At 33.8% G+C, this 15,340-nt stretch overlaps 1 protein-coding gene across 1 annotated transcript; it reads right to left on the bottom strand.

The window, feature by feature from the left end:
• Positions 1–881: 881 nt before the first annotated feature.
• On the bottom strand, positions 882–14,638 carry LOC139852597 (uncharacterized). The gene is made up of 3 exons (XM_071841903.1): positions 14,308–14,638; positions 1,258–1,487; positions 882–1,160 (listed from the first exon to the last, which is right to left on the bottom strand). The coding sequence occupies exons 1-3, from the start codon at positions 14,636–14,638 to the stop codon at positions 882–884; spliced, it is 840 nt and encodes a 279-aa protein (XP_071698004.1).
• Positions 14,639–15,340: the final 702 nt, after the last annotated feature.

Below are 15,340 nucleotides of genomic sequence, written 5' to 3' on the forward strand. Positions count from 1 at the left end.
TTTAAAAGTTTCAGAATCGAGGAAACTGAACTGGATATACGGAAAACCGGGCCGATGAACACCCTTATATTCAGGTCGTGAGTTTTTGAAAATAGTCACATCATCAAGTCATGAGTGGATTCATCTTTCTTAAGTGGGTTTCGTGTTGTAGGTTAAATTTATCTCATAACTCTTGGTGGATTTTGATTTTTTGATAAAGATGAAAGCTAATGAAATAAGAAAAGTATTGTTTGATTATTTATGAAAGATGATGAAAAATAAAATTGAAATCGGGAACAAAAGAGGCAAGCGTAAATTGACGGTTATGCCCTCGTGTGAATTGCACCGACTGAAATTAACAGAAATAATTAACGATTGTTAGGCTTAGTGACCAATCGAATAATTTCTGTAAACATCGGTGATCAACCAAGTCAAAAAAGAAGTTTAGGGACATCCACGCAATTGTGAACAACCCACGGCGACCAGTGGCGTGTATTTGTCTTTATTGTAACTATCTTCTTAATTCATCTGTTAAACACGCCACACTCAAAATCGACAAACGAAACCAAAAAATCCAACACCTGAGAACAACTCGGATTTCGAAGAAACCACATGATGGCGATTGATACGTCGAAAAACCTAAAAGAACATTTCCAAAAGGTCAACTCGCTTAGATCCACATAAACCAAGACCCCAAACCAAGCCCACATTATACTTTGTTTTTCCATCGCTCTTTTAAACTCTTAAGGTAATTAACATATTCAAAAATCCTTACAAACATGATTTCTCAATCTTATTTTGTTACGTAAGACATCAAATACATCTACGTCCCCCTTATTAATTAGACAAATCAAATGGTGGAAGTCTGTGTTGCGGTAGCTTTATTTGATAATATCCGAGATTTAAAGTGAAGAGAAAATTGGCACACCCGGTAAGGTAGCACCTACGTCGGCTATGAACAAGTTGCCACTTATGTATTCAGACGAATCGTGTATTAAATACCTGATTAACCTTGTCAACGCTGGATCAAGTGTGCCGAATGTTCTCATTGGAGCGGTTCTTTTAACCACATTGTCTAGCCACTCTTTTTTTATTAGGCCTTCTGTGATCTCAGACCTAAAAAGACCCGGGCTGATAGAGTTCACCCTGATCTTATACTCACCTAATTCCATAGCCATTACCTGTATATGTAGCATATTATTAAATGTCATATATCCAAACAAAGCATAATTATTTGTCATCATAAAATTGATTCCCAAAGATGTTATAAAGATTAACCTTGGTCAACGCGTTAACCCCCGTTTTTGAAGAAGCATAGGCGAGACATCCAGGTAATTGTCCACGATCAAGACCCGCGATAGATGAGATGTTGATGATTGACCCTCCTTGTTTTGTGTCACGCATAAGTCTGCATATGTACTTTGACACCAACCATGTTCCAGTTAAGTTAGTTCTCATCGTACTATCCCATTCTTCTTCACTTAAATCTAGAGAACTTTGCACGGTACCTGTAAATACATTGTTAAAACATATATAACATTGAATAGATTCAATGAATAAAACAATTTTAAGGTAACCTAGTGGTTGGGGCTTGAGTTCCTCATAAAAGGTGGCAAATTAAAACCTCACAAAGTATATCCTAGAGTGGCCAGGAAGGGTCGAAACTGGTTACGAGATAACCAGATAGGTCGTGTACATCTAAGTTAAAAAAATATATAATTTTCCGGTAGCCTGAACATAACAAATCTTATCCCTGTAATCATATATAGGTTCAATATTTGAGCAAGATATTTTACCCGATGAGGGTCATAACCCTCAAAATTACTTTCAGGAGAGTCAAACTTGTAGTTAACGCTTGTACCATTCTAACAATCCCTACTTCCTCTAACGTCTTGTGGGTGATTATTTTTTTGTACATTTTCAAGAAAACAAGAACTAATATAGAACTGGGACACTTCATCAGAACGATGAAGGCCTGATACAATCAAAAGGTTTCAAACTCAAGCTTAGACTAAAAAACAACAACTAAACTACGAACCCGCTCGACCCAACCAAATATAACCAACTGAGCTACAAGAAACCGAGAAGAAACGAATAAGAAACCACAACTATGACAACATGAGAAACCATAATATAACCCACTGTTGTAGTTGTTGGGAAATTACGGTCTCACTAATTCCCACCACCCAGCCCAACAATAATAGTAAAGAAATAAAAAACAATACACAACACAAGATTTAACGTGGAAACTCCAAAACAGGAGAAAAACCACCGGCCCCCAAAGAGAGAAATACACTATATCACAAATTGTTACAATGATATAGACGACTCTCTTAAGCCAACTACACTCTCCAAAATATTTAACTAATACAACTCTCAAACAAGGGTAAGAAAGAAAGAAATAATCAAATACTTAAAGTGTATTGATTGGTGCGATTTGGAATGAAGACTTAGCCCCTCTTATATAACCAAGTCACTCACCCCTCACATCTTCCTCCCACCAATGTGGGATAAACATATCTTCTACTAGCCAAAATAAACCAACAAATCTCCACCTTTTGGATAGAAGAAGATAACCATGCTTCCACATTGCAAGGATAACCGATGTAGACGCTTCCTCGACGACAACTTCAAGATCCTCATCTTCATGCCGTTGACATTATCTCCCAAGAGACAAAACTTGCATCTTCATCGAACATTGTCTAAACCGACAATCATTGTCATCACAGACAATCATAACTCTTAACAAGAATTATCATACTCCACCATTAAGAGTATAGCACTTAGAATATCACATTCCAAGCATTTCACCTCGGCACATGTTGTTGAACAACCAGCTGAAACTTTATGGTGCAACTTCCTTGTTTGGCTTTCCCGAAAGTCCCATCAGCTACAACATCAGTTTCCACCACACAGTCTGCATCAACGCCAAACCAATGCCCATGTGTAATTGTGGAACCGCTAACGAACATCCCTTTCCACGGTGGCGCGGACACACCGTGAGGATGACGTGACTTCAGAGGAATTCGTCACTCTCCGTAACAACGGAGACAATGTTAGCGTCTTTGGAGCCATTTGCCGGATTAGCTCCACCGGGACAATTAACCCTTACATGTCCAGTCTTCCCGCACTTCCAGTATGTCAGATTCTTTCTAGAGTTTCTCTTCTGCCTATCCGAACATAACACTATCGTATCTCCTGATGACGAGACCCCGTTACCTTCCAGTCTTTTCTCCTCGGATAGGAGCTTGCTAGTAACGTCTTCAAACTTCAGAGTTTTCTTCCCATACATCAAAATAGGTTTCATGTGTTCATAAGACGATGATAAAGATAATATCAACCTCAAAGCTTTATCTTCATCATCCGTTTTAACTCCAATAGCCTCCAGTTCTGAAACAATACCGTTAAGAATACTTAGATGATCTGAAATCTTTGAACCCCCATCCATACGCAGAGTATGAAATTGTTCTTTAAGACACAACCGATTTGAGATGCCCTTGCCCTGGTACAACTGCTCTAGTTTATCCCAAAGCTCCTTTGTCGTTGATAACCCGTGCACATTTGCAAGCACGTTCTTTGCAAGACACAAACGAATCGCACTTGCTGCCCTCAAATCCATATCATCCCATTCTTCTTCATCGAACTTACTGCTAGAATCACTGCCAGGAACAAGGGTGGGTTTACCCTTCAAAGCCTTGTGTAAACCGGACTGAATCAACACATCCTTGACTTGAACCTGCCATAAGCCAAAATTGATCATCCCATCAAATTTCTCTACATCAAACCTCATTGGACTGAACTTCGACATCGTATCCGTATCCTATAGACAACAACTTTCTCTGATTTTGCTCACGTTTCGAATAGCCAAAAGATGTAGCAGGTAGCCAGGACCCTTTAAATCGGAAATCCACAACTCGCCACTAACAAATCCAACTATTACTACAAATCAGAAAAATATTGTCTAACCAGATACCCTATACGATCAATAGAACTCGTTTCTGATGTGGACGATCCACTCCCGTGGCAACCACAGAGCATACTCCGACTCCTATAACCGAGACCCCCGTCAAACCTGACGCTCTGATACCAGTTGTTGGGAAATTACGGTCTCACTAATTCCCACCACCCAGCCCAACAATAATAGTAAAGAAATAAAAAACAATACACAACACAAGATTTAACGTGGAAACTCCAAAACAGGAGAAAAACCACCGGCCCCCAAAGAGAGAAATACACTATATCACAAATTGTTACAATGATATAGACGACTCTCTTAAGCCAACTACACTCTCCAAAATATTTAACTAATACAACTCTCAAACAAGGGTAAGAAAGAAAGAAATAATCAAATACTTAAAGTGTATTGATTGGTGCGATTTGGAATGAAGACTTAGCCCCTCTTATATAACCAAGTCACTCACCCCTCACATCTTCCTCCCACCAATGTGGGATAAACATATCTTCTACTAGCCAAAATAAACCAACAGTAGTATGATCTATCTCCCACACTACCCACAAACAAATGCCTATTCTTTTTTTTTTCTTTCTTTTTTTAACCTGGGTATCCAAACGGTCAACTTGACTAATCCCAAGGAGACTACTCGCTACGCGAGCAGCCCGGAGTCATTGCAGGCGAACCTCTGTGGCCATGAGTGGATAACTGTGGGTGCCTGGAATCGAACCCTTAACCTCCACTATGGAAGGCCAGGGTCTTAACCATTCAACCAACATAGAACTAAAAGACAATAAATGAAAACCACAACCATAGACCAAAGTCAAATACCATCAACATTGAAGTTTTCAATTCGGTCCTATTTCGTCAACTTTTTCAGCTTCACTTTAGGTTTAAAATTAATCAACTAAGTTCAAAATTATTCCTAACGGATTGGTAAATGCCAGAAGATGAACCCGTAGTCAAATTACCATCATCGGATCCGGTTGCACTTGTGTGCCTCATCAAAAACCCATACCCCAAACCTGACCCGACTCCCGTTTCAGCAAACAGACTGTCCCCTCCAATCATCCTACCCTCGGACCCAAAATCATACCCTTCTTCTTGATCGCTTAAAACAAAAGGGTTGGCCACACCCGAGTTCTTCTCCAATGCATATTACTTCAAAAAAACCATAGAACAAGTAATGAGGTCTACACCTTTTCACGACTTATCAACCAATGATGATTTAATCCTTTGAATATTGTTCCATGCTAAAACACTAGTCGATTCATAACTTTTGCCAATGCAAGGGCAGGTCTTAGAGACATTTTTCGATCCCAATGGCACGACTGCAAATAAATCATGTCGGCAAGCCGGTCCACCATGTTAGGTAACTAAAGTCTTAAGGGCAAGGCGAAAATAACTTGAAGTATGTACTTTCGGCTTTGAGAAGGTAGGATTGTTAGATGAATTATATAGACTGGCCCAAGTCCGATTAGACAAGATTTAAGAAAAACAAAGATAGATAGGTGGCCACATATGATTGTGATCTAGATGACCTCTCTTAGCTTCGCTTGATTGAAACTCTTGACTACTTGTTTGGTTCTATTAGCTATGGTATGGTCATGTGGGCTTGATTATTTGTAACAGACTAACATGTGATAAGCCTGGAGAGAATGCTTTTTGTGTGTATATAAAATATAATGGGCCTTTAAAAATTATTGGGCCCCTAGATCACTAGGTTGGGGTTCCGAAATTAATGTCGGAACCCATCACCTAGGATCATTTCCTTGGTCGAACTATTACAATCTTACCGCCCCTCAGGAGGAACCCCCGCGACGATGTACATGTTGTATACCCTTCGGGTCGGGCCTGTTTATTGTATTTGTTGTACTCAGTGGCATTTTGCTTACCTTTTTAAGTTGTTTCCACCATGTTAGGTAACTAAAGTCTTAAGGGCAAGGCGAAAAGAACTTGATGTACTTTCGGCTTTGCGAAGGTAGAATTTGTTAGATGACCTCTCTTAGCTTCGCTTAATCGAAACTCTTGACTACTTTTTTGGTTCTATTAGCTATGGTATGGTCATATGAAATGTGTACAATCATGAGTTTTGATAATAGTTATAAGTTCTAGTTTGAGGTTCAAATGTTGTGTGTTGTTTGAGATACCATTGGGTGGAGTTTATGACTCAAAAGCATGTCTTGGGTTTTAAAATGGTGTTGAGTATTATATCGATTTTTGATTTGTTTTGTCATATCGAGTCAATAGTGTGTGGTTAGTATTATAAATGGCCAGAAAAGGGAACATAAGTTACACGATTTAACAATAAATGTAATATGAATTTTGTTGATACACGAAAAAGATTACGTGTTTCAATTTTTACCCGAAAAATATTATGATTTAAAAAAAATGTGAAGTTAACGTAATATTAATTCACAATGATTGTTAGTTAAATTTCGTTATGTGCTCAAATTTCTTTAACATTTGAGAAACAAGGTTACACGGTTGGTCCCTGAACCTTATAAAAAGATAATAACAAATTAAAACGTAATAAAAAATAAAATTTAATAAATTTAAAATAAATTTAATTTTGGATTTTTATTACATTTTTTTATAATAAAAAAGAAAAAAATTCCAAAAAAATAAAAATTTCAAAAAATATATAAAATTTAAAAAAATTAATAGAAAACATAAAAATTAATTTTTATTTTTTAATTTATATTAATTTTTATTTTTATCATATCTTTATTTATTTATATTTTTTATTATTAATTTTTTTTATAAGGTATAGTGACCAACCGTGTAATTTTTTTTCCTCACATGCCATGCACATGTGAGCACTTAACGAAATTTGAGTAACGGTCGTTTATTAATTTGACAATATTACCTCAATTGCATATTTTTCCAAATCCTAATTTTTTCGGGTGAAAATTGAATACGTAATCCTTCAGACATAGGCAAAAACCATATTAACTTTATTGGCAAATCGTATAAATTGTGTTAATTTTTCAGGCCATTTACCTTTTTAAGTTGTTTCCACCATGTTAGGTAACCAAAGTCTTAAGGGCAAGGCGAAGATAACTTGAAGTATGTACTTTCGGCTTTGCGAAGGTAGGATTTATTAGATGACCTCTCTTAGCTTCGCTTGATCGAAACTCTTGACTACTTATTTGGTTCTAATAGCTATGGTATGGTCCTATGAAATGTGTACAGTCATGGGTGTTGATAATAGTTATAAGTTCTAGTTGAGGTTCAAATGTTGTGTGTTGTTTGAGATACCATTGGGTGGAGTTTATGGCGCAAAAGCATGTCTTGTGTTTTACAATGGTGTTGAGTATTATTTCGGTTTTGATTTGTTTTGTCATATCGAGCCAATAGTGTGTGGTTAGCATTATAAATGGCCAGAAAAGTGAATATAATTTACACGATTTAACAATAAAGGTAATATGAAATTTGTTGGTACACGAAAAAAAATTACGTGTTTCAATTTTTGACCGAAAAAGATTATGATTTGAAAAAATGTGAAGTTAAGGTAATATTAATTCACTAATGATTGTTAGTTAAATTTCGTTATGTGCTCAAATGTCTTTAACATGTGAGAAACAAAGTTACACGGTTGGTCCCTGAACCTTATAAAAAGATAATAACAATTTAAAACATAATAAAAAATAAAAATTAATAAATTTAATTTTGGATTTTTATTACATTTTTTATAATAAAAAAGAAAAAAAAATCCAAAAAAAATAAAAATTTCAAAAAATATATAAAATTTAAAAAAATTAATAGAAAACATAAAAAATTAATTTTTAATTTTTAATTTTATTTATTTTTATCATATCTTTATTTATTTATTTATTTTTTATTATAAATTTTTTTATAAGGTTTAGTGACCAACCGTGTAATTTTTTTTTCCTCACATGCCATGCGCATGTGAGCACTTAACGAAATTTGAGTAACGGTCGTTTATGAATTTGACAATATTACCTCAATTGCATATTTTTTCAAATCCTAATTTTTTTCGGGTAAAAATTGAAATACGTAATTCTTTTCGGACATCGACAAAAACCATATTAACTTTATTGACAAATCGTGTAAATTATGTTAATTTTTTAGGCCATTTGCCCTATATTTTATTGGTCATAATGTGTTTATCATTTTTGCACATCTTGTTGTATTATGAATTGTATTTGTTAAAGTGCCTAAGTTTTTTTTTAACGACGATATTAAGGTAAATGATGGGTCCATTATCCACCTACCGATCATATCTAGGAAGTGACATGTCATGCTTATTTTTTACACCCGTTAGGAGAAAACTCGGGATATTGCACCAAAGAAAAACCCCTCTCAGGGAACCTTACTAGATTTGAGCAAAACCCACCATTTGCAAAAAAAAAAAAAAAAAAAAAAAAAAAAAAAGGTAATGAATTAGCAAAACAAATTACATTATGAAATCCCCAATTTAGACTCGAAATTGAGACCCTTTGACACCTAGAAAAGAGCAGTAACCACTCAGCTAGATGGAGCTGGTCTGTTAAAGCGTCAAGTTAAGCGAAGAAATAAGAGCAGACAACTCAATCGCCGGCTAGTACACTCGCCACATGATCAAGTTGCGTCACAACTATTTTTAGACGTCGGTTGATATGCTAGTTAGTCTGTACAGTCGTTTATGGGACATAACTACTTTACATATTTTGATGCCCATTGGATAAGGACATAACTACTTTACGTGTTTTTTTAAAAATTAGCACGCATGAAAATGAAAGGAAAACATTTTGGTAATCATAGTTCATCCTACAGTTCCAAAAAATTGTGATTTTAACCACGATTTTTTGTTTAGGTTGTTTGGTTCCATCACCGGTTTGATAAGGAATATCAAAACCCGACATATGTGCTTTTGATGATGTTGGAATTGATGGTTTGAAGATGATGAGGATGCACTATAAAACAGGTTCCATTGAGATTGTAGAGTTTGAGTGGTGTGGATTGTTTGACATTGTAAATTATAAAGTGAATTATTATTTTTATTTTATTTTTATTTTTGTGAGTGTTTGAATATGAGAATTAGTGCTTTGACGTGTTTTGAATTGTGTAAATTCGAAGTACGGTATTTATAAAGTATGACTTATCAATAGTTAAATTGGTTATGTTTGATTTTTTTTAACAGCGATTAGGAGTCATTGACGAGGTTCGAACGCGATTGGTTCGAACGTGATGTCAAATCTCACTCACCTAGTTTAATCATTGGTCGAACTATTACAGTCTTATCACCCCTCAAGAGAAACCCACGACAAATCCATACGAGCATCGCGTGTGATAAAACCTCCTCGGATGAGTTTCGAACGCAAGAATTCTCCAACCTCCAAACCCCATGAAAATGAACGGGTAACAACAAGAAATTTTTTGCAACAAGTAAGTCGAACCCCTTACCTTCCATATAAAAAGTCAGGTCACCACACTAACCTTTTAAAAATCATTTCTTAGCATCCTAGCTAGGTTAGACGTGTCTCATAAAGCCAGAAGTCTTATGGGAACGCAAGCTAGAACTATGTGAGAACGCTGCCTAAAATGACGAACTTAATTTCTAGCGTTCTCATTGCTGAATCGATCTATATGGGTGCTCTTAAATATCCAATATGTAATCCACTTAATATTATATGGTACGAGAAGAAATAAATATGCATTCAACTAAAAGTTGAGAGGTCAACCATACAATTTATGGGGAGTGATCAAAATTTATTTATATCGTTGGTGCAGCTACTTACGCGGAACGGCCTATTAAAGTAGGAGTACGTATTAATGAAATTAGAATAGAATATCTCTTATATTATTTTATTTTATTTATTATTCGGTCTATCATTTTATAAAATAAAATGTTATATATATACATGTTATAAAGTAGAAAATAAAATAGATAAATACACGATAATATTACAATTTCTTATCCAAAATTTGTCTCCGACCGTCTACTTACGACGTAGTTTCAACTCCAAAAAAGCTATCGATTAATTTATAAAAGCTATATTTTTTTTTCCGAAAGGCCAGCAATTTTATTACCACAAAGAAGCAAATTTGCACTTAGGGACCTTACAAGATTTGGTCACCTAAGGCACCATACAGAATAGTGTTAAAGCTAAAAATAGGCTACAAACTTACACAAATGTATCGATGTCGCTCACAAACTCATTTTCGTCCTATTGTCGCCTACAAACTTATAAAAAATGTGCTGATGTTAACATTTCGTTACCGGTTACCTGCTGAACCGGTAAAGTTAATTATTTAACTTTTTTATTCATTTTATATGTCCCGATGTCACCCATATACTTTCAGTTGTGTTACGATGTCGCCCATATACTTTCAGTTTCTGTTTCGATGTATCACCGACGTGTCATGACTACTTAGAAGCTACGTAATCAACCATTTTGGTTGACGGTTAAAAAAAGTATTTTGATTATATTAGCACATTTTTTATAAGTTTGTAGGCGACAATATGACGGAAATGAGTTTGTGGACGACATCGGTACATTTGTGTAAGTTTTTAGCCTATTTTTGGCTTTAACCCTACCGAATACAATAACAGAATGTAATATTATGTTATTAAAGTAATTTTTTGGATTATGAATATTATATTTTACATTGACAAAACATGCTACGAGCAATTGGAAATTATAAAATGAGGTATTTGTAGTTAAAACTTTTGTATTTGGTGAGAAATATCTCAATTTTTAGTACTCCATATGATTTTGTCACTTGGACTCTATTTACTACGAAGTACGAGTAGTATTTCGTGATTTATATTATTAATTATAAAATAATAAAAAGCAAATTTTGAATATTTAAAACTACAAAACTAATGTATTATGAATATTAGTGATTAAGATTCATACTATATATAGTGTATGTCCGTCTATATTGAATAAACAATGTATACACGTTTAACAATGTTCTAGAACGAGGGCGGGAGGGCCACGTGTTGCAGCAAAAAATCGTTAGTAAAAAAGAAATAATATAATAAAATAAGTAAACAAGTTATGACGTTATGCTAACATATGGAGGGGGAAAAAATAGGGGAAAATATAATGGCATGGTGACATTGGATTAATTTTAAGTAGGACGTGATGAGTGATTTTTGAAGGGTATAATTATTACAGTGTTGTAAATCAATGTTAATATATTATGACACTGTTAATATAATGGCATTAGATTAACAGGGTTGTAAATCACCTTATTTTTCTTCGAGATTTCTCGAGATCTTGTTTTTGGAAAGTCGTTGAGACGAGATGTCTATCTCCCGAGATTTCTCGATCAACAGGGTCAAACTTGGTTAAAGCCACAATTTCTCGAATTTTCTCATAAAATCTCGTAATTTTTCGAATTTTCTCGCTTATTTCTTGAATTTTTTTGTAAAAATTTCGTAAAAATATATATAAATATACATATACTTATTTATATGTATATATTTATATTGTATAAATTAAAAAGTCAACATTCGAGATCTCCCCGAGATTTTTTCGAGATGCCGAAATCTCTCAAAAAATGTTCAAACGAGATCTCTCCGAAATCCGAGATCTCCAACATTGAGTGTTAATGTGACCATTGTGATGATGTGATGAAGTTTGTAATGAGAATGAAATGATGGTATATAATAGAGTTATTTTATTATTATTATTTAATGGAATTAAATTGTAAATGTATTTATCTAAATTATGATTGGTTTAAATCCCTTCACGCCTATTTTCCTTCTCATGATGCTCCCATCACGCAAGCCGTTTTTTCATACCATCAGGCCGCATTATGACGTGATGGTGGCGCAATAGTATTGTTTTTGGCATTATCACGCTACTTTAAAAATTACATTGTGAATGTGGGGGGAAGCAAATTTTTATTCTTCGTTTTTTCGAATTTTTTTTAGGCATCAAGATCACACGAAAATATGAACATTTAAAAAAGACACTTCGTTATTATTTATGCGAGAAAACGATCTACAAAAATAACATTCAAGATAATATTGATCGTGAAGAATGTTAATCTTCGAACGTTTTTTTTTCTTCATGTTTTGTGAAGTACTTTTTTGTCAAAATTTAGCCCTATTTAGAGTTTAGGGTTTAGGGTTTTGGGTTTAGTCCCCAAATCCAAATTCAAAACCCTAAACCCTAAACTCTAAACCGTTCGTGTTAAAAAAACTCAATCTAAATCCTAAATCTAAACCCTAAACCCTAAATTTCTAAACCCTAATATCTAAACTCTAATATCTAAACCCTAATTTTTAAACCCTCAAAATACGCTCGAAAAACACGATAATTGTTATATATTATTTCTTCGAGCGTTTTCCCACCAAAATAAAAATATTTATCACAAAGTATCTTTTTTAAATGTTTATATTTTCATCCAATCTATAATGTTCGTGAACAAAGTTTTTTCGAAAAATGAAAAAAAAAATATATTTGTTTCTCCCGCTTCCTCTCAATTGGTTACTTCTTCATTGATCCTACTACTATATATATATATATATATATATATATATATATATATATATATATATATATATATATATATATATATATATATATATATATTCTATGGTTTCTATTAAAATTCTATAATGATGATGTTATAATTAAGCTAATTTTTTATTAAAAGATAATTAAAAAAACAAAAGAAAAAAATCTAAGCATGGTGGTGATGTCATTAATCTAAATAATTTTGAATTAAAATTAAATCTTATTAACAATTATTTTAATTATTAAAATTATAAATTTTGAATTTTTAATTAATTATTTTGAATTGACTACGATAATGTATAAAAACTAGGCAGAAGGAAATTAATTCTAAATTTATATTTTAATTCACACTTTTAAAATAAAATGATAACCAATATTATCTCTTATGATTGGATGTGGATTGTTTAATATGCATTTTAGGTATTTGATAAAATGTTCAGCTGACGAGTTTCTTAGTCGGACTCTGTGATTCCACGGGTCATTAAACTAAATGACTTTAGCATTTACGTTTACTAATACCTAAAACATATCATTAAACTGTTTCGTTTAAACAAACACGTAATTTCACGAGTCATTTCACTAAGTATATATATATATATATATATATATATATATATATATATAGGGACAGGATCAATGGGGAAATAACCAATCGGGGGGAAGCAAAAAAAGTTTTTTTCTTTTTTTTTGAATTTTTTTTTCCGGCATCAAGATCACACGAAAATATGAACATTTAGAAGAGACACTTCGTGATGAATGTTATTATTTAGGCGGCAAAACGATCGACAAAAATAACATTCAAGATAATATTGTTCGTGGAGAATATGAACGTTTTTTTCTTCTTCATGTTTTGTGAAGTAAAATTTAGCCCGATTTAGAGTTTAGGGTTTAGGGTTTAGGGTTTGGTGTTTTGGGTTTATTTCATAAACCCAAAACACCAAACCCTAAACCCTAAACTCTAAACCGTTCGTGTTAAAAACTCAATCTAAATCCTAAATATAAACCCTAAATCTAAACCCTAAACCCTAAATTTCTAAATCCTAATATCTAAACCCTATAAACCCTAATATCTAAACCCTAATATCTACTCGAAAAACATGATAATTGTTATATATTACGTCTTCGAGCGTTTTCCCGCCAAAATAAAAACATTTATCACAAAGTGTCTCTACTAAATATTCATATTTTCATCTCATCTATAATGTTCGTGAACAAAGTTTTTTCAAAAAACGAAAAAAAAAAAAAAGTTTTTGCTTCCCCCTAATGGTTACTTCCCTCTTGATCCTATCACTATATATATATATATATATATATATATATATATATATATATATATATATATATATATATATATATATATATATATATATATATATATATATATATATATAATTTTTTAGCATGAGGTCATCAAAATTAAATTACATGGTCCCATACTCCCATGTTGATAAAGAGTGAAACCGCCGTTGATTCGATCATTAGCATGTCAATTCAATACCATAACACTCACTTTTTGTACCAAAAGACCACTCCTACTAGTCACTGATCAAAAAAGAAATTAACTTTTTGAACGAATGTTACATACCGTTCCTTAGAGGAAAACCTCTCCAAAAATTTATAGTAAAATTGAGGAAAACCTCCCCAAAAATTTATAGTAAAATTTTCTCGAATGAGGCTCAAACGCATAGACGCTCGAACCTCTGACGTCAATGAAATGGACGAGTAATCACAAGGGAAATATTTCTTGCAGCACATGATAATCGACTCTAACCACCCTTAAGGGAAGTCATGTCACCACTAATGCATCAACACTTTACGGTTAACTTGCAAAGGTTAAACATTATTTAAAATAGTAGATTTTATTTTACATTCAAATGGATCACATAAAATTCGTACCTCTAACACCTGCATTATTAATCAGACCATCAATACGCCCAAAGGCCTCCCACGCCTTTTTTACCGAAGCTTCAATAACCTGACTATTAGCACACACATCAAGCCCAACTGCCACTGCTCTTGCACCATCACTAAGCCCGTTGATCTCGTTACAAATAGACGCGAGCCGATCAACCCGACGGGCTGCAACAACGATTCTGCAGCCAACTTTAGCCAAATCTAGACTAAAATCTCGGCCAAGACCGGATGATGCTCCTGTAACCATCACAACTTTCCCATTCAGATCATGCCACAGCTCCAATTTTGAAGATACCATTTGATTATTGGACATAATTATAATTATAATTTCGAATATAATAATAATAATATTTTAGGGGATGAAATGAAATTTATAGGGAAAACCGAAAGCAAAGAAATGTGATGTGTAGTCACTTGTAATATGAGGGAGGGTGTACGTGATTTTGTGTATTAAATTTGGTTTTAGGAAGAAACATCATGTGATATATTGTGAAGTGATTGATCTCCTTTGATAACATTTATAGACAATAACTCGGTACCATACCTACCCTATCGTGATAACGTTTGGTTATGGCGCAGAGGAGGTGGTTGTTTGGTTTGTACGGGAGATGCTCGTAATCTTCCTTTCATATTTTGGGGTTTTTTTGTCTTGATGCGGGTTTGTTTTAGGTTTCTCTTATTCTCTTTATTTGTTAGGTTTGTTAGTTCTCCCGGGCTCCATGTTTGGTTGTTGACTTCTTGTTGTAACGTCGAGCTCTTGTTGTTTTTCCCCGTACTCTTGTATGGAAGGCTTTCATCGTTTTGATGGAGTGTCCTAGTCATATGTTAGATCCCCATTATCCACTTGGTTAAATGAGTAGTAGTAGGCAACTTTGTCATCGCAATTGCGGTACTGTCTGTCCACTCCTACCCAGCTTCATCTCATTCAAGTGTCGCGGTGTTTAATGTCTCTTCGCACATGTTTTCTGAAATGTCCCGTTCATATTGATTATAAACGTTCCATATTAATTGATTT

The sequence above is a fragment of the Rutidosis leptorrhynchoides genome, chromosome 6 (assembly GCF_046630445.1).
Source record: "Rutidosis leptorrhynchoides isolate AG116_Rl617_1_P2 chromosome 6, CSIRO_AGI_Rlap_v1, whole genome shotgun sequence".
NCBI lineage: Eukaryota > Viridiplantae > Streptophyta > Magnoliopsida > Asterales > Asteraceae > Rutidosis > Rutidosis leptorrhynchoides.

What these genes read in the sequence shown, in the direction of transcription:
- LOC139852597 (XM_071841903.1), bottom strand. Translation starts at nt 14,638, where the DNA reads ATGTCCAATAATCAAATGGTATCTTCAAAATTGGAGCTGTGGCATGAT. An exon ending in TAATAATGCAGGTGTTAGAG is followed by an intron (nt 1,488 to 14,307) that starts GTACGAATTTTA and finishes ATGTATTTACAG; the next exon opens with GTACCGTGCAAAGTTCTCTA. An exon ending in GGGTTAACGCGTTGACCAAG is followed by an intron (nt 1,161 to 1,257) that starts GTTAATCTTTAT and finishes CTACATATACAG; the next exon opens with GTAATGGCTATGGAATTAGG.